The sequence below is a fragment of the Dipodomys spectabilis genome, unplaced genomic scaffold, assembly GCF_019054845.1.
Source record: "Dipodomys spectabilis isolate Male_0828 unplaced genomic scaffold, ASM1905484v1 ptg000096l, whole genome shotgun sequence".
Taxonomy (NCBI): domain Eukaryota; kingdom Metazoa; phylum Chordata; class Mammalia; order Rodentia; family Heteromyidae; genus Dipodomys; species Dipodomys spectabilis.
In genome coordinates, this window is record NW_024870773.1 from 17,172,145 (window position 1) to 17,195,350 (window position 23,206).

The following is a 23,206-nucleotide window of genomic DNA, read 5'->3' on the forward strand; positions in this document are numbered from 1 at the left end:
GGGAGGTGCTCAGTGGTAGAGCGCTTGCCTTGCATGCCGGAGGCCCTGGATTCAATTCCTCAGCACCACATAAGCAAAACAAAAAAAGCCGGAAGTGGCACTGTGGCTCAAGTGGTAGAGTGCTAGCCTTGAGCTGAAGAGCTGAGGGACAGCACCCAGACCCAGATTTGAGAGCCCACGACAGGACCCCCCCCAAAAAATAAATAAAATAAATGTATTCTTTATCTGACTTATGTAACTCTAATGTATTTGTATAACACCTTCATAATAATAACATAAAAAATTTTAATGAAAACAAGTATTATGTTTATATTTACTATTATTTACTCTAGATATACCATAAATGATCTTAAATCAGAGCATCTTCTCCGCTCTGTTTTAGAAGAAGGTAACAGGCTAGTAGAAAAAGAAAAAGAAGAATGACTTTTCTTTTCTTTTTCTTTTTTTTGTTGGTCATGGGGCTTGAACTCTGGGCCTGGGCGCTGTCCCTCAGCTCTTCAGCTCAAGGAGCAGACTCGCTACCACTTCAGCCAAAGCACTACTTCTGGTTTTCTGGTGGTTTTTATTGGAGATAGGAGTCTCCAGGTCTTTCCTGCCTGGGATGGCTTTGAACTTCAATCCTCAGATCTCAGCCTCCTGAGTAGCTAGGATTACAGGCGTGAGCCACCAGTGCCCAGCGAAGAATGACATTTTTATAAAGTTCTGTAGAAGAAAAATGTCACAGGAGGGAAGAATGTTATAGAACCAGACTAGAAAGGCCTCCAAGATGTTCACCTGTGTTAAACACCAGAGCCAGGGTGTTCCGGGTCAGTTAATAGTTGTCATGAAGGATAGGGTAGGAATTCAGAATTTTTCATTGGGTCCAAAAGTAAAATCAATGATTTCAATATAAGCACATGGCTTTTAAAACTCAGCCATTTGAGGCTGGTTTTTGTTCGTTCATTTTTTGGTGATGATCCTGGAGTTTGAATCCACAGCCTACTGTGTGTCTCTTGACTGGATTACTCAAGGGTAGCACTCTACCACTTGAGCCACAGCTCCACTTCTGGCTTTTTGGTGATCAATTGGAGACAAGAGTCTCATGGAGTTTCCTGCTTGGCTTGGCTTTGAATTGTTATCCTCAGTTCTCAGCCTCCTGAGAAGCTAGGATTAGAGGTATGAGCCACAGAGCAGGGCTAAAGAGCTTTTGTATGATATAAAATGTAGACTCTTACTGGGATCAAATTCTAATTTCAATTTGGAATGTAATTAGAATGTAAATTAGAACCTAATTTAGACATGTCTTTCTCTTGGAAGAATTTAGAGACCCTTGCTTTCTCTGCGTCACTGACTAAGTTTTAATCACGGAGGCCTCTCCCATGTAGACATGGCTCCTGTTCTCTTTTCTAGGGAGGAGTTAACAAAATGTACCATGGGATCCAGGACTACGATGAGAACAGTGCCCGCGTGCACCTCGTGATGGAGAAGGGAGACACCGTTTTCTTTCACCCCTTGCTCATCCATGGATCTGGACGGAACAAAACTCAAGGGTTCCGGAAGGTAGGCATTCCCATCGCTGTTCCCATTGGCAGGATGGATGTGTTGGAAGCAAAACTCAAGACATAGCCGGGCACTGGCAGCTTATGCCTATGATCCTAGCTACTCCTTGAGCAAAAGAGCTCAGGGACACAGCCCGGGACCTGAGTTCAATCCCCACAACTGGAAAAAAAATCCAGATGCTGGTATCTCACATCTGTAAACTTAGCTTCTCAGGAGACTGAGATCTGAGGATCAAGGTTTGAAACCAGCCTGGGCAGAAAAGTCTTTGTGTGACTCTTATTCCTGATTAACCATTGAAAATCCAGTGGTGTAGTTGTGGCTGAAATGTTAGTGCACTAGCAAAAGATCTCAGTGAGAGCCAGCAAGCCGAGTTCAAACCATATGTCTGAGGTTTAAAAAAATCAAGATGAATTAATCTTTATAGTATTCATTAAACTAGAGTCTAGCCTAGTTTATTCACCAGGAAATATTTTTTCTTCCTTGCTTCCTACCTTCCTTCCTTCCTTCCTTGTTCCCTTCCTTCCTTCCTTCCATCCTTCCTTCCTTCCTTCCCTCCTTCCTTCATCCTTCCTTCCTTCCTTCCTTTCTTCCTCTTTTACTGTTTCTTTCTTTCCTTTCCATCCTTCCCTTTCTTCCTTCCCTTCCTCCCTCCTAACTTCCTTCCTCTTTTTCTTTTCTTTTTTTTTTTTATTGTGAAAATACTGTACAGAGGGGTTACAATTACATGGGCAAGGAAATGAGTACATTTCTTTTCAAGCATTGTTGCCTCCTTTGTTTCCCTTTCCCATCCCTTCCCATCCCCCATCAAAGTTGTAAAGTTCATTTTTCGACGTAACATCTTGTACATCTCATTGTTGCAATGGGTCCACCTGTATCCCTATTTTAATAATATGTTTTTTTCCCTGCTCCTGCACTAATTATATCAACATCAAATACAGTGAAAATAGGAGTTATACCGTAGGGGAGGGACCTACAAAGCAACAATTTCTCTTTCTCTTTCCATTCCTTTCTTCCCTTTCTACCTCCTTCCTTTCTCTCTTTCTCACACACATCAGTAAGAAGCCACGTGACCTCATCATTTCCCTCTTATAAATGAAGAAGCAACATGATGGTAAGATCTTAATACAGTTAGTACTGAATTTGGTTCTTTATGGGATTACTTAAGAACCATGGTGTTCTTTACGGCATACAGGCTCTGCTTGCTGAGGTAAAAACAAAAACTGAGGTGCTAAAGTCAGAAAACTTGGGTGGACATTGACTATTTATTTATTTGTACTGGTCCTGGGCTCTGTCCTTGAACTTTTGTGCTCAAGGCTAGCACTCTACCACTTGAGCCACAGTACCACTTCTAGGTTTTTTAGTGGTTAATTGGAGATAAAAGTCTCAAGGACTTTCCTGCCCAGGCTGACTTTGTGATCCTCAGATCTCAGCTTCCTGAGTAGCCTGGATTATAGGCGTGAGCCAAACTGGCCAAGTTTTATTTTTTCAAAACAGGAGACTACCTGGATACCGGTGGCTTGAGCTGTGGCTCAAATGGTAGAGCATTAACTTTCAGCAAAAAGTCAGGGACAGTGCCCAGGCCCTGTATTCAAGTGGTAGGAACAGCAGGCACACACACGCACACACACACACACACACACACACACACACACACACACACACACACACACACACACTTACACACACCCCAAACAAAAACGAAGCAGGAGACTGTACTGGAGACAGTCATGTCCTGAGTGAGCTAGTTCACTCTCTAGGAAGAGGCCCCCTGGGATGGCAGGAATTCATGGGCTCAGTGACATGCTTTTCTTCAGTATCAATTTGTTCCTGTTACAGGCAATTTCCTGCCACTATGCCAGCTCCCACTGCCACTACATCGATGTGAAGGGCACCAGTCAAGAAAACATCAAGAAAGAAATCCTGGAGTATGCAGCTAAGTTTTATGGAACTCCAAGTAACATCAGCCTTAAGGTACCTAGTGTGAGATAACAAAGGAAAAATGTCAGCTTTTTTAAAGGAGTGGAGGTGTGGCTTAAGTGGTAGAACATCTACTTAGCAAGGGAGAGGCCCTGAGTTCTAATCCAGGACTGCCAAAGAGAGTCACTCTTTCCCTCCTCAAGATAGTTAATTAATACCTAATTTCATCTGATAGTATATAGGACCTGAGTTAGAGTTCCTTTTAGAAGCATTGCTGAGGATGACAGGGGAAGTTCACTTTGTACTTGCTTCCTTAGTGGAGGCCTTGAAGCTGCTTCTCCAGTCTCTGGTGGTCCTACCACAAGTGGGCAATCTTGTTCCACAAAGGACAGGCAAGAAAAGAGGAGAGGAAATGAAGGACACTGGGCTTTGTCGAGGCACAGAAACCAAGATAAGGTTTATGATCATACCTCTTTTCCATGTAGAATGCAGTATTTAGATGTTAGGTGATCTACCATATTCCTAGTGGGCAATAACTTTTACTTTTTTTGTTTCAGTACTAGCATTTGAACTTTGGGTCTTGTGCTTGCTAAGTACTGTACCACTTGAGTCCTATCCTCAAGATATTAGTTGTCAAGTTCTGAACAAGTTTTTGTGGTTGTTAAATTTGCAACTAGAGTTTTAATGGAGACATAATTCACACAGGCAGAGAGTTAATATCCTTAAGTAAGGCTCATGAGCCGGTATTTCATATGTTTTCCTAATTCATACACATCATTTCACAATCATTTGCTTTTATCAAGTGATTATTTGGGGCTGGGGAGGCAGCTCACTGGTAGTGTACTTGCCTAGCCAGTGTGAGGTCCTGGTTTCAATCACCATCAGTAAGTGTGGGTGCAGGAATGCATACCTGTCATTGCACTGACAAAACAGGATCAAACAGTTCAGGATGGCCTAGGCATCATGTAAGATCCTGTCTCAAAAATGATCCAAACCAGGGTCTGTGTACCATTTTAATTATCTCATTCTAATCAGAAGCAGATTGCTCAAAGTAGATCAGGCAGATAACACAAGGGCAAGCGAAGGAAGGCCAGCAAGGTGTTTGTCCTGAGACGAAGCATCACATTGACTCAGGACCCACTCACATAGGGAAGTAGCAGTATTCTAGCTATTGGGAAGTATTTAATTGGAGTCTTAAGACTAGGTGTGTAACTATTAATGGGAATGAATGGGCCAGAGAAAGCATCCCATAAACACTTTCTATTTGATGTTATTTCCAGGATATTTGGACATTTCGATCCCGGCTTGTGAAAGGAGAAAGAATCAACCTTTGAAAACAGCCCTACCATGTCACTTTGTCAGAGGAAATCAAAGCAAGCCAATGAATCCAAGGGAAATGCTTTCTCATTGGAGTGATGTCATCTTGTCTCTCACTTGGTAATCAGTTATGTGCGGGGGAAGGAATTGTATGGAGTAAGATTTGCATTGCATCAATCATGTAATGGTATGGCTAAATATTACTAACTGGAGGTACAACTAATAAAAGTGATCGGTGTAAAATTCCAGTGTCTCAGTTTTTTCTATTCAATTAGCCCTCCAGCCAAGCAGGAGTGAAATCCTGGAAACTCAGAATGCATTGAGTTGTACATTCTCCTCTGATAAACCCACTATTACCAATGTCACATGACATTTATTTTCAAACCAGAAAAATGCCTAGTACACTCCTGAAACCCCTAAGAAGGTGTGATGCGCCCACAGGAGGGAGCACAGAGCATTGTTGTTTCTCTCTCTCTCTTAATAAGATCTTGCTGTAGCCGGGTCTGGCCTTGAAGTCAGGATTATCCTTCCTCAGTCTTCCAAGTACTAGGATTCCAGGCTAGGATTCTACAGCCCACATGTGATATTGTCTTCATGCTTAGGCTTGGGGCAAGAGTATCTGGGAGGGAACCTTATGGTGACTTACTGCTCATGGTTTTGACCCTGACTGTGACTCGGGCTGCCCAAATCCTCCACTGCCCAATTCCCTCCACACTGCATGCTTTGGAGGGAATTCTCACGGATGGGGATTTCTACTCCTGCCTCCTTCCAGGGAGACTATCTGAATGCAATTTCTCGAATTCTTGGGCAACAATTTGCTCCATTTTTTTCATTCATTTAATTTCCCATTCAGATTTTGAGGGAGAGCCAGGCGCCGGTGGTATTAGCGTGACTAGGAGCCACCAGTGCTCAGGAGGCTGCGATCAGAGGATTGCTGTGCAAAGGAAAGTTGATGAGACCAGCCAGAAGCTGCCGGGGAAGCCGCGCTTCAAGTGTAGAGCAGCAGCCTGGAGCAAAGTGGCTGGGGAAGAGCGGGGAGCTCTGGATTCCAGCTCCAGAACCAGGCATGGGCGGCAGGCAGCAGGACGCGCACCCGCACCCAGGCACGCACTGGGCCGGGGCCGCCCTCCGCCTCCGGGGCGGGGCCGGGGCTGGGGCCGCGTTAAGTGGGGCCTTGGCGGGGCGGGCGGCGCAGAGTGCACGCCGCCATGGACGCGCGCGCCACCACCCGCCTGCGGACCATCCTGGGCCACCTCGGCCGCCCCGAGGCCCGGGACGTCGTATCCTTGGACGTCGTATCCTTGACCCTGCGCGGGGCTCTGCTATAGCTCTCCGCCTCATCCCGGGTGGTCCGGGGGCCTGGCGACTGGATCCTTCCTCTAGGTCCGCCCGGACAGCAGCCCCACGTCCTTGTCCTGGGGGGTGAGGCTGTCGGGCCTGGGGAGGGGGCTTCGGTGGGTTCGAGGGGATGCGGTGGGTGCCCCGTTCTGGGTCCTCCAGGACGCGGTTCGTCCTTGGTGATCCCGGGCGTCCGTCCTTGAGAGGCGGAGCTGAGCCTCTGGCGCCGCCCTGGGCCGCCCCCCACCCCAGTGGGACCCCCTCTGCGCCCTCTGTTGCCCACTTCCGGTGAGCTCCGGGGGGCCGCGGGACCCCAGGGCCCCCCTACAGGGTGGATTGTGGCAGTTCCGGAGGAAGTTCCCCGCAGGAGCTGCCCTTCCCACTTCCTGGGGCGTTGAGCACTTGGATGGCACTGACAACCAGGAAGGTGACCTTCCCTCTGGCTCCGCCCCACATCTGCCAGGCCACAGCACTAGCAGCTTGGACAGATCATGACCCTCCGCGGATAACCTCATCGCAGGGCACAGGGAAGAGACTTCCACCCGAGGAGGGCACAGATTGCCCAGGGGCCTTCAACCAGAGCAGCCGCTGTGGAAATGGTCGTGGACCACACCAGTCCGTGTCACCTGCATTGCCACACACCTCGGTGCTAGGCTCATTCAACACACTGGGCAGTTCTGCTTAGGACTAGAATCATGTTTCTTGGTCATGTCTCTCACTACTTGTTTTTTGTTGTTGTTGTTGTTCCTGGACCTGGAAAATGCTCCTAGCTTCTTTGGTTCAAGGTGAGCACTCTACCACTTGACCCACAGTGCCATTTGCAGCTGTTTTGGACTAGTTTATTGGAGGTAAGAGTCTCCTTAACTTTCCTGCCCTGGCTGGCTTCGAATCCCAATCCTCAGCTCTCAGCCTCCTGAGTAGCAAGGAATATAGACTTGAGCTGCCAGTGCTCTCACTAGTCTTTTGCTCTACATTCTTGTTTGTGTTGGTGATCCTGGAGATTAAGCTCAGGATTACAAGTGTGGATCACTGACACATGGAATAATAATGCTTTTGAAATACAAAATATGTTTTTAAAATGCAGAAAAGTAAATCAGAAGAAAATAAAGAAATGGAACCCCCAAATCATCATTTGCCCAGACACTGGTAGCTCATGCCTATCATCCTAGCTACTCAGGAGCTAGATCTGAGGAGGGGTGTGAGGATGGAGCCTGGACAGACAAATTGGAGAGGAGACACTCTTATCTCCAGGAAACCAGCAAAAAGCTAGAAATGGAGGTGTTTTTCAAGTGGTAGAACACTAGCCATGAGCAAAAGAACCAAGAGTAGAAGGCCCTGAGGCCCTGAGTTCAACTCCCACTACACAAACACACACACACACACACACACACACACACACACACACACACACACACACACACACACATGCTCACCATTTGTAAATTTTCTGGCATAGTTCTTTCCTATGTATATGTTACATAATTAGGACTATACTTTTTATATGTTGCTTTCTTCCATTTTCAACTTATTTTATAAATATTTCCACATCATCAGCAATGTCTCTGAGAACAGCTAACAAACATGCTGCAGTAATAGTGGAGAGGGGCCAAGAATATGCCTTCTTGAAGGCTATAATCTGCATGTCCTTGAACTGACATTGCTGAAGGTAATTGAGCAAAGACTTTCACCAGCCTACCTCTGAGAGACAGAAAGTGATTCTATTCTGACTTGTCACTGGCTTTTTTTGCTGGAGTACAGTATTGCTACCCAATTCTACAAAGACATCATTTAAGAAATAATAAAATAGCAGGGTGCCTTGGCTCCCCTATATTAGGGGACTGAGAATAGAAGGAGTTTAGAGTTCAAGTTCTGGACAGAAAAGTCCTTAAGACTCCATCTCCAAAACAACTAGCAAAAAGATGGGCTGGTGGCTTAGTTCAGAACTAAATTCAAGCCCTAGTACCATCAAACAAACAAATGACAACCAGTTGTTGATAATTAACATGTAAAAGTAACACTTTAACCAAGAATCAGTGAAGAAAAACAGCAATATGCTATGTCAAAAATTTGTAGTTCTTGTGCAAGAAGTGTTTCAAGTATTTTCCGGCATTAGAAAAAAATTAAGTACCAGTACACTGTGTGGCTTCTGTATACTGTTCTGGGGTTCTTTTTCGGCTTTGGGTGGACTAAGATTTCAGGGCCCCCTACCTCTAGACAAGTCTTCTACCTGGAGTCACATTGAGTAGGCCTGTTTTCTCTCCCTGCTTGTAGAGATAAGCTTTGGGGTTTGTGTCCAGTCAGCACCCCAGTGCAGGAAAATGGAACCAGACAGATTTGTTTCTGGGTGGTCAAAGCCCCGGTTTCCAGCTCTGTGCTCCATCAGACCTCCTTAGTTCCTTGTGCTGTGGGTGATGAACTGAAGGGCAGAAGCAACAGGGCTTGAGGCTACCTGGGAGGTCAGGGTGAGTCTCCTGTCATTTTCTGCAAAGCAAGCACCCAGTAGTTTCTAAAAAAGGTTGGCTCCTCCTTTTCCATTGTCTGCCTTAACCTCCATCCTAGGTAGCACACCCCACTTCTGGGACTGTTTCTCCCACCAGTTTCCATCCTCAACAATTCCAGTAAGTAGATCTCACCTTTGTTTGTGGCCACACTGTGGGTGTTCGTGTTTCCAGGGGAGATCAGCTTGTTAGACTCAATAAAACATGTCAGCCCTTAGCTTTCATCATTCAAGTCCTCTGTCCTGGGTCTTGCACTAATTAGGGCAGTGGTTTGAAGTTTGGAAGGCCTTAATTTGAATTTTTCTATGTGTATTCTAAAATTCAGAAACAAGCAGAAAATACGTAATCTCACCTTTAAAAATTCACTTGAGGGGCTAGGAAGGTGGTTAAGTGGTAGAGTGTTTTCCTTGCATGCATGAGGCCCAGGGTTCCATTCCTCAGCACCACATAAAGACAAAAAGCTGGAAGTGTTGCTGTGGCTCATGTGGTAGCACTAGCCTTCAGCTGAAGAACTAAGGGACAGCGCCCAGGCCCAGAGTTCAAGCCCCATGAGTGATGAAAAAAATTCATATGATATATCCCATTTAAAATAGCTTATATTTATGTAGTATATCACACTATATTACCAGTGCCCCATCTGACATTTTCAATGCCTACATCATAATCATAGAGTGGTTATAATGACTTTAATTAAAATTTCTTCCATTACTGCACATTTTTTTGATGATCATAGTCAACTTTGTTTTTTTGCTTTCTCTTTTTCTTTTCTTTAGTTTTTTCCTTTTTTTCTTCTTTTTTTTTTCGGTTGTGGGACCTGAACTCTGAGCCTTGGCACTGTCCCTCAGCTATTCAGCTCAAGGCTAGCACTCTACCTCTTGAGCCACAGCACAACTTTCAACTTTTTCTGCTTATGTGGTGCTGAAGAATCCAACTCAGGGCCTCATGCATGCAAGGCAAGCACTCTACCAGTGAGCCACCTTCCCAGTCCTAGTCAACATTTTAAACTTAAAAAAAAAACAAAAACTTTTTTTTCTGGGATTTGAACTCTGGGCTTGGGGTCTATCCTTCAGCTCTTCAGCTCAAGGCAAACACTCTACCGATTAAGCTACAACACCACTTCCAGTTTTCTAGTGGTTTATTGGATATAAGAATCTCTCGGACTTTCCTGCCGAACTGGCTTTTAACCATGATCTTCAGATCTCAGCCTCTTGAGTACCATCCAGTGGAACTTAAAATTTTATAAACTTTTCCAGATTATTTCCTTAAAACCATAATAATAGAAATGCTTGATTCAAAAGCAAACAGGGACTGGGTGCCGGTGACTCACCCCTGCAATTCTAGCTACTCAAGAAGCTGAAATCAGAGGATGGAGTTTCAAAACCAGCCAGGGCAGGAAAGTAGAGAGTACTATCTCCAATTACCTACCCCCCTGCAAAGCCAGAAGTGGAGCTGTGACTTAAGTGATAGTGCTACCTTGAGCACAAAAAGCTCAAGGACAGCACCCAAACCCTGAATTCAAGCCCTATGACTGACTCCCCTCCCCTAAAAACACCCCTGAACATGTGTCAAGTTTGTGGTACATCTTGTTAACTTGTACTTTGAAATTTGAGTTTATTTGGTGGGACTTTCTTGTCATTTAGGTTTACTTTGGATAACAGCATCCTAAGCCTGGAGCAGAGACAATTTTATGAAGAAAATGGTTTTCTTGTCATTAAAAATCTGGTATCTGATGAGGATATCCAGCGCTTCAGGTATAGTAGTACTTTGACAACCATATGGATTACACTTGTGTATGCAATGCAAATTGTCCTCTGCAGGTTCAGATTTGTTTTTTTTGTTTTTTGTTTTGTTTTTAGGACTTGAACTCAAGGTGCTTTCCTTGAACTTTGCTTTCTTTTCCTTCCTTCTTCCTTCCTTCCTTCCTTTTTTTTTTCTCTTTGCAGTTCTAGGGCTTAAACTTAGGGCCTGAGCACAGTCCCTGAAGTTTGTTTTGTTCAAGGTTAGTGCTCTACCACTTCAGCCTCAACTACATTTCCAGCTTTTTGGTAGTTTATTGGAGATAAGAGTCTTGTGGACTTTCTTGCCTGGGCTGGCTTTGACCTGCAATCCTCAGATCTCAGCATCCTGAGTAGTTAGGAGTCTAGGCATGAGCCTTGGACTCTCCTGAGCTTCTTTGTTCAAGGTTAGCACTGTACCATTTCAGCCAGAGCTCCAGTTCCAGCTTTTGGTGGTTAACTGGAGATAAGAGTCACAGACTTCCTCCCCATGCTGGCTTGGAGACACACTCCCCAGACCTCAGCATCCTGAGTAGCTAAGATGACCGAGGTGTGAGCCTCCGGTTCCTGGCTTCCAGCTAGCATTTTTGATCCTGCTATTTTCTCCTCCATCCCAGGAGAATTCCAAGTCGGGCTCCAGGACAGAGAAGCCACCCTGAACCCACACAGCCTTCCCCAGGGTGGGGCACTGAGCGGAGAGCTTGCAACCCTCACTCATGACATCTTTGGTAAATTTAACTTTCTAGGGATGAATTTGAAAAAATCTGTAGGAAAGAAGTGAAGCAGGATGGATTGATAGTAATGAAGGACGTGTCCATTTCAAAGTTGCAACTTGGTCTAAGTGAGAAAGTGGTCACCAAGATTCAGGATTTCCAGGAAGACCCGGAGCTCTTCAGATACTGCACACTTCCCCAGGTGACAGTGGGCGCTCTGCTCCTTCCCCTCAGCCCCCTCTGGCCAGGCAGGGGCTCTGTCTCCCAAGATGCTCCATGGGCTCCATCCATGCATCTTCTTTGTGTTTGTGGTACTAGGGTTTGCAAACAGGACCTCACACATGCTAGGCAAGTGCTCTACCACCTGAGCCACGTCCCTAGGCCCCTGTGTTTTGTGATAGGCTCTCACTATCTTTATCCCAGCTGGCCTCAGTCTCATGTTCCTCCTGCCTCTGCTTTCTGACTAGCTGCAATTATGGGCATGTGTCATCATGCCCGATGTACTTTTGTTTTTAAATTTAGTTTGTTAAAAAAATTTCTCGGGTTGAATTGTGATTCAGTTGGTAGAGTGCTAGTCCAGTGAGCAAAAGTGTCGGAAACCAAGTTCAAGACCCAGTCTTGGATCAATAATAAAAGGAAACGATCAAAAAGAAGGGAATTGAAAAGAAAAAAAATTATGTTTCGTATTGGGAGTTGAGCTCAGGCATTGTCCATGTTAGGCAAGCATTCTGCCAGTGCTCTGGGGCTTGAACTCAGAGCTGTTCCTGAGCTTTTTGCTTAAGGGCAACACTCTTGGCACTTTAGCCACAGCTCTACTTCTGGCTTTTCGGTGGTTAGTTGAAGGTTAAGAGTCTTATGGACACTCGGGCCTGGCCTGATTTAGAACTTCCATCTTCACATCTCAGCCTCCTGAGAATAGCTAGGATTACAGATGTGAGCCACTGGAGCCAAGCTTTCTAATACTAACAATAATAACAAAGCCTCCCCCTCTTTCTGTAACTGCAGCAGAACATGGTGACTCACACCCATAATCACACCCAGATACTCCGGAGGCAGAGATTGGGAGGATCTAGGCACAAGTCCAGCAAGACAAAAAGTTATCAAGATCCTATCTCAACTAATCATTTGAGTGTGGTATTTTTCACTAGTGTTTTTTTTTTGTCCAGTTGTGGGGCCTGAACTCTTGTCTGGGCACTGTTCCTCAGCTCTTCAGCTCAAGGCTAGCACTCTACCACTTGAGCCACAGTGCCACTTCCGGCTTTTTTCTTTTTGCTTATGTGATGCTCAGGAATCAAACCCAGGGCCTCATGCATGCAAGGCAAGTGCTCTACCACTGAGCCCCCTTCCCAGCCCTTCACTAGTGTTTTTCAGCTAACCTGGAGGCATAGATAGAGAGATCCTGGTCCAGGACACAAACACAAAACCCCATTCAAATTATAACTAAAGCAACCAGGTGCCAATAGTTCATACTTGTAATCCTAGCTACTCAGGAGGCTGACATCTAGGAGGATCATGGTTCAAAGACATCCAGGGAAGAAATGTCTGAGAGACTCCATATCTAAACTAACCAGCCAAATACTGAGCTGGAGGGATGGCTCAAGTCTACCACTGTGTGCTGGAGCTGTGGCTCAGATCTCATCAGCTGTGAGTGGAAAAAGCTCAGTACAAACAAGGCTCTGTGTTCAAACCCTGATAGTGACAAATAAAATTGATTTATTAAAGTGTGAGGCCCTGAGTTCATTCCCCAGTACTACTGCTAAGGCTATTGATATCTATAAAAGAATCTATGCAGTACAGAAAGACTTTCCCTACCCCCCAACCCCACTCATAGGTAAAGTATTCATGTCTTTATGAGGAATGAGTCCTTGTACATGAACCTATTTGCATATGCCCTCTTTTGGGGACACAGGAACCTGTGGCTCCTCAGGTTTTCTTTTTTTTTTTCACATACAGTGGATCCCAGACATCTTTCTCTATCAATTTCAATGTAACTTGTCAACCATTGCAAAACATCGCATTGTACAAATGTGTCCTGGTCTCTTCTTCAAGGCAAAGTAGTGATCCACCATATCAATGGTTTCTTGATCATTTGTTCAGGAGACTTTACATTCAGCACTTGTAGAATATTGTCACCATTTGCTGTTAGACAAGTTGACCAATGTAGAAAGACTGTGCAAGTTAAACATCTGTGATGTCACGTCAGGCCTCAGACAAGAAGGTCACAGGGGAAGTGGCCCTCTTGGCTATCTGGATTGCAATCCTCTTATTCATGGTTCCCAGCATAGCTGGAATAACAGAATGGTCACCACACCCAGCTTTTTATTGGTAGAAATCAGGTCTCACTAACATTTTTCCCAGGCTGGTCTTGGATTAGGATCCTCCTGATATCACTCTCTGAGTAATTGGGACAATGGGTTTAAGACATGGAGTCTGTTTTTCTTGTTCACCATAGTGACCCCATTTTCTACCCCTGTGTCTGGTTCGTAGACATCATTTAAGGTCTTGCTTACTGATTTTGAGGAGTTTGCTTAACCACTGTTCTGTTTTCTGTAGGGATCCTCATGTTGGGCCCTTTTCTCCTGGAGTTTCTAAGGAGGACCCTGCCTTGTCCCTGGCCAAACTCTGTGGCTTTATCAGCAGCCTTGCTATTGTCCTCTCTAGTTACCTTTTATTTGTCTCTTAGGGGAAAAAAGGCTACATTTCAAGCTGGCTCCATAAATCCCTTTAATTCAGAGGATTAGAGATTTAGCATGATATTCAATTGCTGAGCTTTTCACGCTTTATTGGCAGTGTTGGAAAATGCCAGTTGGGTTTTTAGACCACTGCCATCTTGGTTCTTATGTGATAATTGAACTTTCTCCCACTGGGCTAGCCTTCTGATTTCCTATGAAGTTGTTCTTTCTTTTCTCTTAGATCCTGAAGTATGTGGAGTGTTTCACTGGACCCAATATTATGGCCATGCACACCATGCTGATAAACAAGCCGCCTGATACTGGTAAAGATGTTTTTCTTTGTTAAGGAGAAGTAAGAGAAGAAAAATTATTGAGTTAAAGTATTTAAAACTATGGTTCTAGTCCTGGTCATATGAATGTATGCAATTTCCTTTCAGTCTTAAAATTGCTTCTATGATTACCACCTTAACGTCTAATAGTAAATTTATTTTATTATATTCTGTCCTGGTTCTTGGGTTTGAACTCAAAGCTGTAAACTCTCATCTCATTTTTTCTACTTAAGACTCACACTTTTCCAATTTAGCCACAGCTCTGCTTCTGGCTTTTTGGTATGTAATTGGAATAAGAGTCTCACAAACTTGTCTGTCTGAACTGGCTTTGAACCATGATCTTCAGGTCTCAGCCTTCTGAGTTAGGATTACAGGTGAGAGCCACCAGGACCTGGGTAATAATGATTTAGTTATCGACTGGAAGGTTATTGGTAAATATTCAGATGATGCAGTTTAACAAAGGTACCTATATCATGTATCTTAACCTAATTAATATATATGTATATAAATATAAATGTATATATATATAAAATCTTTATCAGCCAGTCTGAGCCATGAGAATACAGATCAGCATTATTGATTTCAAAACTGCATTAATTATATCTAACAATTAAAGCTCCGATATAAGTCACACATGGTTTTTCTTAAGATGTCTTGTTGCTTGCCAAAATGTAGATTTTTGAGACCTGATTTCCAGAGAGACTGATGAAGAAGTACCGCCCAAGTTTCTCAATTTATTTTTATTTTTTTGTGCTGGTCCTGGGGCTTGAACTCAGGCCCTGGGCACTACCTTTGAGCTTTTTTGTTTAGGTGTCTCATTCTATCATTTGCACCACAGCTCCACTAATGGTTTCTTACTGGTTAATTGGGGATAAGCATCTTAATGACTTTCCAGCCTGTGCTGGCTTTGAATCATGATCATCTGATCTCAGCCTCCTGCAGGAGTAGCTAGGCAGGAGTCACCAGTGCCCAGCTGTTTCTCACTTTTAATAATTTCTCAGAGTTTCTCCAGCAGGTGGCGCTTGGATTGCCTGAGAAATCCTCCTCTACCAGCAGACACCAGCCCCATGTCTTCTCCTTTTCTCTTTTGCTTCCTTCTGACAGCAGAAGAGATTTATGTGATTGGACTAGTGCTTTGTGTCCAACTCTATTTCTCCATTGCGTCTAATCTGGAGAGATGGAGCAGAGCTGGGAGGAATGGCCACGTGGATAAAACAGAGAAAGGGCCACTTCCAGACACCACACCAGATGACTAGCATTCTGTGAGGGGAAACTCCTGCAAGTCTGTTTGTGACGTTAGTGGCTTAGAAGAGGACCTCCACCTTGTCCCTGTGCCATTGTCTTCAGTTTAATTCACCCCAATTTTTTTAAATAGTGGATGTTACTTTTGGGCCAATTCCAGAGTGATAAAAAGACAAAAAGGCAGCTGGTCCGTGGTGGCTCACATCAATATTCCTAGCCACACAGGATGTTGAGATCTGAGGATCACAGTTCCACGCTAGCCTGGGCAGGAAAATTTGTGAGACTCTTATCAATAATTGACCATCCCAGAAAGTCAGAAGTTGAGATGTGTCACAAGTAGTAGAGGGTTAGTCTTAAGTGAAAAAGCTCAGGGACAATGCCTAGGCTCTGATTTCAAACTTCAGGACAAGTGTGCATGCACACGCACATACACACACTGAAATAAATAATAAGAAGAAGAAAGCAATTTAGTGCTAATGTGTGACTTGCTAGAGTGAAGCACTTGGCTACCAGTAACTCAAAAGCAAGCAGTTGAATTGGGCGCCCTTGTTATTAATTTACTATGTCAATTTGGTGCTTATCTGTTAGGACTGATTTTATACAGTGTAGTTTCCTTTGTGCAGGAATAAGTCAGTGCAGTGATTTTTCAGGACTAGGGTAAGGACTCTGACACTTGAGCATCTTTTGAGAGCACATTGTTTTCTAGGCAAGAAGACATCCCGGCATCCCTTGCACCAGGATCTGCACTACTTCCCCTTCAGGCCCAGCAATCACATTGTTTGTGCGTGGACCGCCATGGAGCATATTGACCGGAACAACGGTTGTCTGGTTGTGCTTCCAGGCACCCACAAAGGCTCCCTGAAACCCCATGATTACCCGAAGTGGGAGGTAGGTCTGCCTGGCCATGGGGTCTTGTTCAGAATCCCTTTCTCTGTTTGTATTTCATACCAATATTCGTGAAGAGCTGAGGCATGAGACTGCATTTCCTTTCTTAGAAATGCCTTCTCCTGGGATTTGCAGTGCAACTTCTGGAGAGGCTCTGAGAATAGCTGATGTTAGGGCCAAGCTTTTAAGAGTAACAAAGAGGGTCTATGGAGGTATGAGGGTCAAGGGTGAGCAGCAGCCTCACAGGGGAGTAGGAAAGAAAACAAGCTCAAGGTCTAGAGGTACATTTGGAGGACTAGCAGGGGAAAGCCTGAGAACATAGGGGACTGGATTAGAAAGCACTTTATCCCTGACTTTTCCTGTTCATATGGGAGACAATGGAGGCTGTGTAGTTGTTATTGATTGCAGAACTGGTATGTGAACTCAGACTCTAGAGCTGGTGAGGCAGTTAATCTACTACTTAACCTATCACCCCAGTCCTTTTGTTTTCAGTTTCTTTTTCATATAGGATCTTGCACGTTGGCTCTGGCCAGCATTGGATCTCAACGCTCTGCCTCTACCTTGCAAGTAGTCTTGCAGTCTTGTGCCATTATGCCTGGCCCAAGAACCTGGTTGTTGTTATTGTTGTTGTTGTTAACAACCTAGAGAGCTCTTGTTTCTAAGTTTTATTTCCATGGAATAAACTGTAGCTATCTTAAATGTGTAGTAGAGTATCTCACACACACATTACTTCAGTGAAGAGAATCTCTTCCATCCCCTGCCCGAGGCAACTGCTGAGCTGGGTTCAGTTCCTATAGATTAGTTTTCATTTCCTAAATGTTCTATACATGCTATTGTCTAGAATCTATTTTTCTTTGGTGTGGCTTCTTTGGCTTGGGATGGTTAATTTTGAGCTTCACTAATGGTGCAGCTGAGTAGTATTCTGTCGCCTCCTGTACTATGGTTTGTTTGCCACTTTAGCTCTTGATGCTGAGAAACCAATATGTGTTTTTGTGACCACAAATGATGGGACCCAATGGGTTCTTCAAAAACGGTTATCTCTCAGTCTGACATAGGATGCTTTGGAGGCCTAGGAGGCCAGAGAACCAGAGAGAGGATTCCTGGGATTTTAGGTATATAGCCAGAGGATCCTGAAATCCTTGGTGCTGTCAGAAGGGAATGAACACTTTGGCTAAAGGAGAGCCACTAAGTTGGGATTCTGTATGGACTAGAAGAATATGGCTCCTGTCTTAGTACGTTGGAGTTCTTGTAGCAATGATTGGAATTCTGTGACAGTATTTGTGGAGATGTGTCTTACTACATTAGCATTCTTGCATGAATGACTGGAATTAGGTGAAAATGAGTTGAGCATGCATCCTGTTATACAACCTGGAATTGTGAAGTTCATCAGTGAAAGGTTAGGGAAGGGTGGACGTGAGTAAGAGCAGCAAGCTCTGGCTCACTTGAGTCAAAGAACAAGGTTTAGAGGACTTGAGGGGCAGCGTGGTGTCAAGTGAGGCTGCTGGCTGAGGAGCACTGGTGAGAGGTCAGCTTGCTTGGGCAGAACACATCCACCTTGGCTGGGAGAGAAGGGCACAGGTCCAAGCCACGGCCTTTTCCTGTGGGTAAATGGCCATTTCTCCAAAGAAATATGGGGTGGTCTCTGCCAACCCTATCTGATTCATACGATTTAGAACATAATTATGAGTTTCAATTTCTTTAATAAACATATAATATAATAGACTTAGGGAATACTTAAAAGCAAGCTTAATGTCAATCGACCAGAAAGAAATGTATTTCTTTATCTGACTTATGTAACTCTAATATCTTTGTGTAACACCTTCATAATAATAACATTAAAAATTTTAATAAAAACAAGTATGTTTATATTTACTATTATTAACTTGAGATATCCCATAAACGATCCTAAATTCTGAACATTTTCTCCCCTGTTTTAGAAGAAAATAATAGGCTAGTAGAAGAAGAAAAAGAAGAATGATATTTTTATAAAGTTCTGTGGAAGAAAAATGTCACAGGAGGACAGAATGTTACAGGACCAGACTAGAAATGCCTCAAAGATATTCACCTGTGTTAACCACCAGTGCCAGGGTGGTCTGGATCAGTTGATAGTTCAGTCATGAAGGATACGTAGGAATTCAGAATTTTTCATTGGGTCCAAAAATGAAATCAATGGTTTCAATATAAACACTTGGCTTTTAAAACACAGCCATTTGAAGCAGGGCGCTGGTGACTCATACCTGTAATCCTAGCTACCAGGAGGCTAAGATCCAAGGATAAGGGTTCAAAATCAGCCCTGGAAAGAAAGTCCTTGAGACTCCTATCTCCAATAAACCACCAGAAAATCAGAAGTGGCGCTGTAGCTCAATGGTAGAATGCTTGCCTTGACCTGAAGAGCACAGGGACCGTGCCCAAGCCCAGAATTCAAGCCGCATGACCGACAAAAACAAAAAAGAAAAGAAAAAAAAGAAACTCAGCCCTTGAGGCTGTTTTTTTGTTTGTCCATTTTCTGGTGATAATCCTGCAGCTTGAATCCACAGCCTCTCTTAACTGGTTTACTCAAGGGTAGCACTCTACCACTTGAGCCACAGCTCCACTTCTGGCTTTTTGGTGATCAATTGGAGACAAGAGTCTCATGGAGTTTCCTGCTTGGCCTAGCTTTGAATTGTTATCCTCAGTTCTCAGCCTCCTGAGAAACTAGGGTTAGAGGTATGAGCCACATTGCAGGGCTAAAGAGCTTTTGTATGTTATAAAATGTAGACTCTTACTGGGATCAAATTCTAATTTCAATTTGGAATGTAATTAGAATGTAAATTAGAACCTAATTTAGACATGTCTTTCTCTTGGAAGAATTTAGAGACCCTTGCTTTCTCTGCGTCACTGACTAAGTTTTAATCACGAAGGCCTCTCACATATAGACATGGCACCTGTCTTCTTTTCTAGGGAGGGGTTAACAAAATGTACCATGGGATCCAGGACTACGATGAGAACAGTGCCCGAGTGCACCTCGTGATGGAGAAGGGAGACACTGTTTTCTTTCACCCCTTGCTCATCCATGGATCTGGACGGAACAAAACTCAAGGGTTCCGGAAGGTAGGCATTCCCATCGCTGTTCCCATTGGCAGGATGGATGTGTTGGAAGCAAAGCTCAAGACATAGCCGGGCACTGGCAGCTTATGCCTATGATCCTAGCTACTCCTTGAGCAAAAGAGCTCAGGGACACAGCCCAGGACTTGAGTTCAAGCTCCACAACTGGAAAAAAAATCCAGATGCTGTTGTGTCATATCTATAAACTTAGCTTCTCAGGAGGCTGAGATCTGAGGATCAAGGTTTGAAACCAGCCTGGGCAGAAAAGACTTTGTGTGACACTTATTTCTGATTAATCATTGAAAATCCAGTGGTGTAGTTGTGGCTGAAATGTTAGTGCACTAGCAAAAGATCTCAGTGAGAGCCAGCAAGCTGAGTTCAAACCACATGACTGAGGTTTAAAAAAAAATCAAGATGTATTATTCTTTATAGTATTCATTAAACTAGAGTTCTAGCCTAGTTTATTCACCAGGAAATATTTTTTCTTTCCCTCTGTTCCTTCCTTCCTTCCTTCCTTCCTTCCCTTCTTCCTCTTTTACTGTTTCTTTCTTTCCTTTCCATCCTTCCCTTTCTTCCTTCCCTCCCATCCTTCCTTCCTTCCTTTTTCTCATTTTTTCCATTCCTTTCTTCCCTTTCTACCTCCTTCCTATCTTCCTCTCTTTCTCACACACATCAGTAAGAAGCCACGTGACCTCATCATTTCCCTCTTATAAATGAAGAAGCTACATGATGTAAGATCCTAATTCAGTTAGTACTGAATTTGGTTCTTTATGGGGTTACTTAAAAGCTATGGTGTACTTTATGGCTTACAGGCTCTACTTTCTAAGGTAAAAACAAAAACTGAGATGGTAAAGTAAGAAAACTTGGGTGGACATTGGCTATTTATTTATTTGTACTGGTCCTAGGCCCTGTCCTTGAACTTTTATGCCCAAGGCTAGCACTCTACCACTTGAGCCACAGTACCACTTCTGGGTTTTTTACTGGTTAATTGGAGATAAAAGTCTCAAGGACTTTCTTGTCCAGGCTGACTGCACTGTGATCCTCAGATCTCAGCTTCCTGACTAACCAGGATTACAAGTGTGAACCACTATCACCCGGCCAAGTTTTATTTTTTATTTATTTTTTAATTTTTTCTGGGGTCCAGTCATGGGGCCTGAACTCTGGGCCTGTATGCTGTCACTCAGCTCTTTTGCTCAAGGCTAGCATTCTACCACTTGAGCCACAGCACCACTTCCTGCTTTTTTCTTTTTGCTTATGTGGTGTTGAGGAATCGAACCCAGGGCCTCATGCATGCAAGGCAAGTGCTCTACCACTGAGCCACCTTCCCAGCCCCAAGTTTTATTTTTTTTAAAGCAGGAGACTTCCTGGATGCCGGTGGCTTGAGCTGTGACTCAAGTGGTAGAGCATTAACTTTGAGCACAAAACGTTAGGGACAGTGCCCTGGCTCTATGTTCAAGTGCCAGGACAAGCGGTCACACACACACACACACACACACACACACACACACACACACACACACACACACACACACACACACACACACACACACACACACACACACACACACACACACACACACACACACACACACACACACACACACACACACACACACACACCAAGCAGGAGACTATATTGGAGACAGTCATGTCCTGAGTGAGCTAGTTCACTCTCTAGGAAGAGGCCCCCTGGGATGGCAGGAATTCATGGGCTCAGTGGCATACCTTTCTTCAGTATCAATTTGTTCCTGTTACAGGCAATTTCCTGCCACTTTGCCAGCTCCAACTGCCACTACATCGATGTGAAGGGCACCAGTCAAGAAAACATCGAGAAAGAAGTCGTGGAGATTGCAGCTAAGTTTTATGGAACTCCAAGTAACATCAGCCTTAAGGTACCTAGTGTGAGATAACAAAGGAAAAATGTCAGCTTTTTTAAAGGAGTGGAGGTGTGGCTTAAGTGGTAGAACATCTACTTAGCAAGGGAGAGGCCCTGAGTTCTAATCCAGGACTGCCAAAGAGAGTCACTCTTTCCCTCCTCAAGATAGTTAATTAATACCTAATTTCATCTGATAGTATATAATACCTGAGTTAGAGTTCCTTTTAGAAGCATTGATGAGAATAACAGGAGAAGTTCACTTTGTACTTGCTTCCTTAGCGGAGGCCTTGAAGCTGCTTCTCCAGTCTCTGGTGGTCCTACCACAAGTGGGCAATCTTGTTCCACAAAGGACAGGCAAGAAAAGAGGAGAGGAAATGAAGGACACTGGGCTTTGTCGAGGCACAGAAGCCAAGATAAGGTTTATGATCATACCTCTTTTCCATGTAGAATGCAGTATTTAGATGTTAGGTGATCTATCGTATTCCTAGTGGGCAACAACTTTTACTTTTTTTGTTTCAGTACTAGCATTTGAACTCAGGGCCTTGTGCTTGCTAGGCAAGTACTCTACCACTTGAGTCCTATCCTCAGGACACTAGTTGTCAATTTCTGAACAAGTTTTTATGATTGTCAAATTTGCAACTAGAGTTTTAATGGAGACATAATTCACACAGGCAGAGAATTAAGATCCTTAATGCTTACTAGTAAGGGTCATGAGCTGGTATTTCATATGCTTTCCTATTAATATACATCATTTCACAATCATTTGCTTTTATCAAATGGTTATTTGGGGTTGGGTAGGTAGCTCTCTGGTAGTGTACTTGCCTAGCCATTGTGTGGTCCTGGTTTCAATCATTAGGAATGCAGGAATGCATACCTGTCATTGCACTATCAGAACAGGATTAAACAGTCTAGGCTGTCCCAAGCATCATGTAAGATCCTGTCTTAAAAAAGGACCAAAACCGGGGGCTGTGTACCATTTTAATTATCTCATTCTAATCAGAAGCAGATTGCTCAACGTAGTTCAGGCAGATAACACAAAGGCAAGCAACAGGAAGGCCAGCAAGGTGTTTGTCCTGAGATGAAGCATCACACTGACTCAAGACCCACTCACGTAGGGAAGTAGCAGTATTCTAGCTATTGGTAAATATTTAATTGGAGTCTTGGGACTAGGTTTGTAACTATTAATGGGGAGAAATGAGCCAGTGAAAGTATCCCATAAACACTTTCTATTTGGTGTTATTTCCAGGATATTTGGACATTTCGGTCCCGGCTTGTGAAAGGAGAAAGAATCAACCTTTGAAAACAGCCCTACCATGTCACTTTGTCAGAGGAAATCAAAGCAAGCCAAGGAATCCAAGGGAAATGCTTTCTCATTGGAGTGATGTTATCTTGTCTCTCACTTGGTAAAGAATGTAGGAACCATGTGCTGGGGACGGGTGTGGAGTTAATTTTGCATTGCAGTTTTATTGCTTTAATGGAGGTGAAATGATGTGGCTAAATATTATTCTGAGAAAAACTAACTGGGTTCAACTAATAAAAGTGATGGGTGTATATTTCCAGTGTCTCAGTTTCTTCTATTCAATTATCTCTCCACCCAAGTAGGAATGAGATCTTCAAAACTCAGAATGCATTGAGTTGTGCATTCTCCTCTGATAAACCCACCATCACCAATGTCACATTTTCTAATCTAGAACAATGCATAGTACACTCCTGAAAGCCCTGAGAAGGTGTGATGGATCTCACCGGAGGGAGCATATGCGTTCTTTTTTGTATTTTTTTAAGACCTTCCTGTGTAGCCAGGTCTGGCCTTGAACTCATAATTATCCTTCCTCAGTCTTCCAAGTTCTAGGATTCCAGGCATCTAGGCACCACATCCAACATTTGATATTGTCTTCATGCGTAGACTTGGGGCAATAGTATCTGGGAGGGAAACTTATTGTGACTTACTGCTCATGGTTTTGACCTTGACTGTGATCCTGGCTGTCCAAAGCCTCCACTGCCCACACTGGATCCCTTGGGGA

At 43.9% G+C, this 23,206-nt stretch overlaps 1 protein-coding gene across 4 annotated transcripts in view; it reads left to right on the forward strand.

Annotated features, from left to right (window-relative positions):
- The window catches only part of Phyh (phytanoyl-CoA 2-hydroxylase), a 35,107-nt gene extending 12,369 nt beyond the window's left edge, over positions 1 to 22,738 (forward strand). Inside the window, exons 1-9 of one of the 4 annotated variants that reach the window (XM_042686139.1) lie at positions 5,971 to 6,068; positions 8,671 to 8,729; positions 10,250 to 10,360; positions 11,131 to 11,299; positions 14,011 to 14,092; positions 16,047 to 16,228; positions 19,166 to 19,315; positions 21,067 to 21,201; positions 22,432 to 22,738. In XM_042686139.1, coding sequence (XP_042542073.1) covers positions 5,982 to 6,068; positions 8,671 to 8,729; positions 10,250 to 10,360; positions 11,131 to 11,299; positions 14,011 to 14,092; positions 16,047 to 16,228; positions 19,166 to 19,315; positions 21,067 to 21,201; positions 22,432 to 22,485 — 1,029 coding nt within the window. In that variant the 5' untranslated portion in view covers positions 5,971 to 5,981 and the 3' untranslated portion in view covers positions 22,486 to 22,738. Of the gene's footprint in view, positions 1 to 1,389; positions 1,540 to 3,375; positions 3,511 to 4,736; positions 4,929 to 5,970; positions 6,069 to 8,670; positions 8,730 to 10,249; positions 10,361 to 11,130; positions 11,300 to 14,010; positions 14,093 to 16,046; positions 16,229 to 19,165; positions 19,316 to 21,066; positions 21,202 to 22,431 lie in introns of those variants that run through there. The other 3 variants (XM_042686141.1, XM_042686142.1, XM_042686140.1) reach the window with 3 other exon arrangements.
- Positions 22,739 to 23,206: the final 468 nt, after the last annotated feature.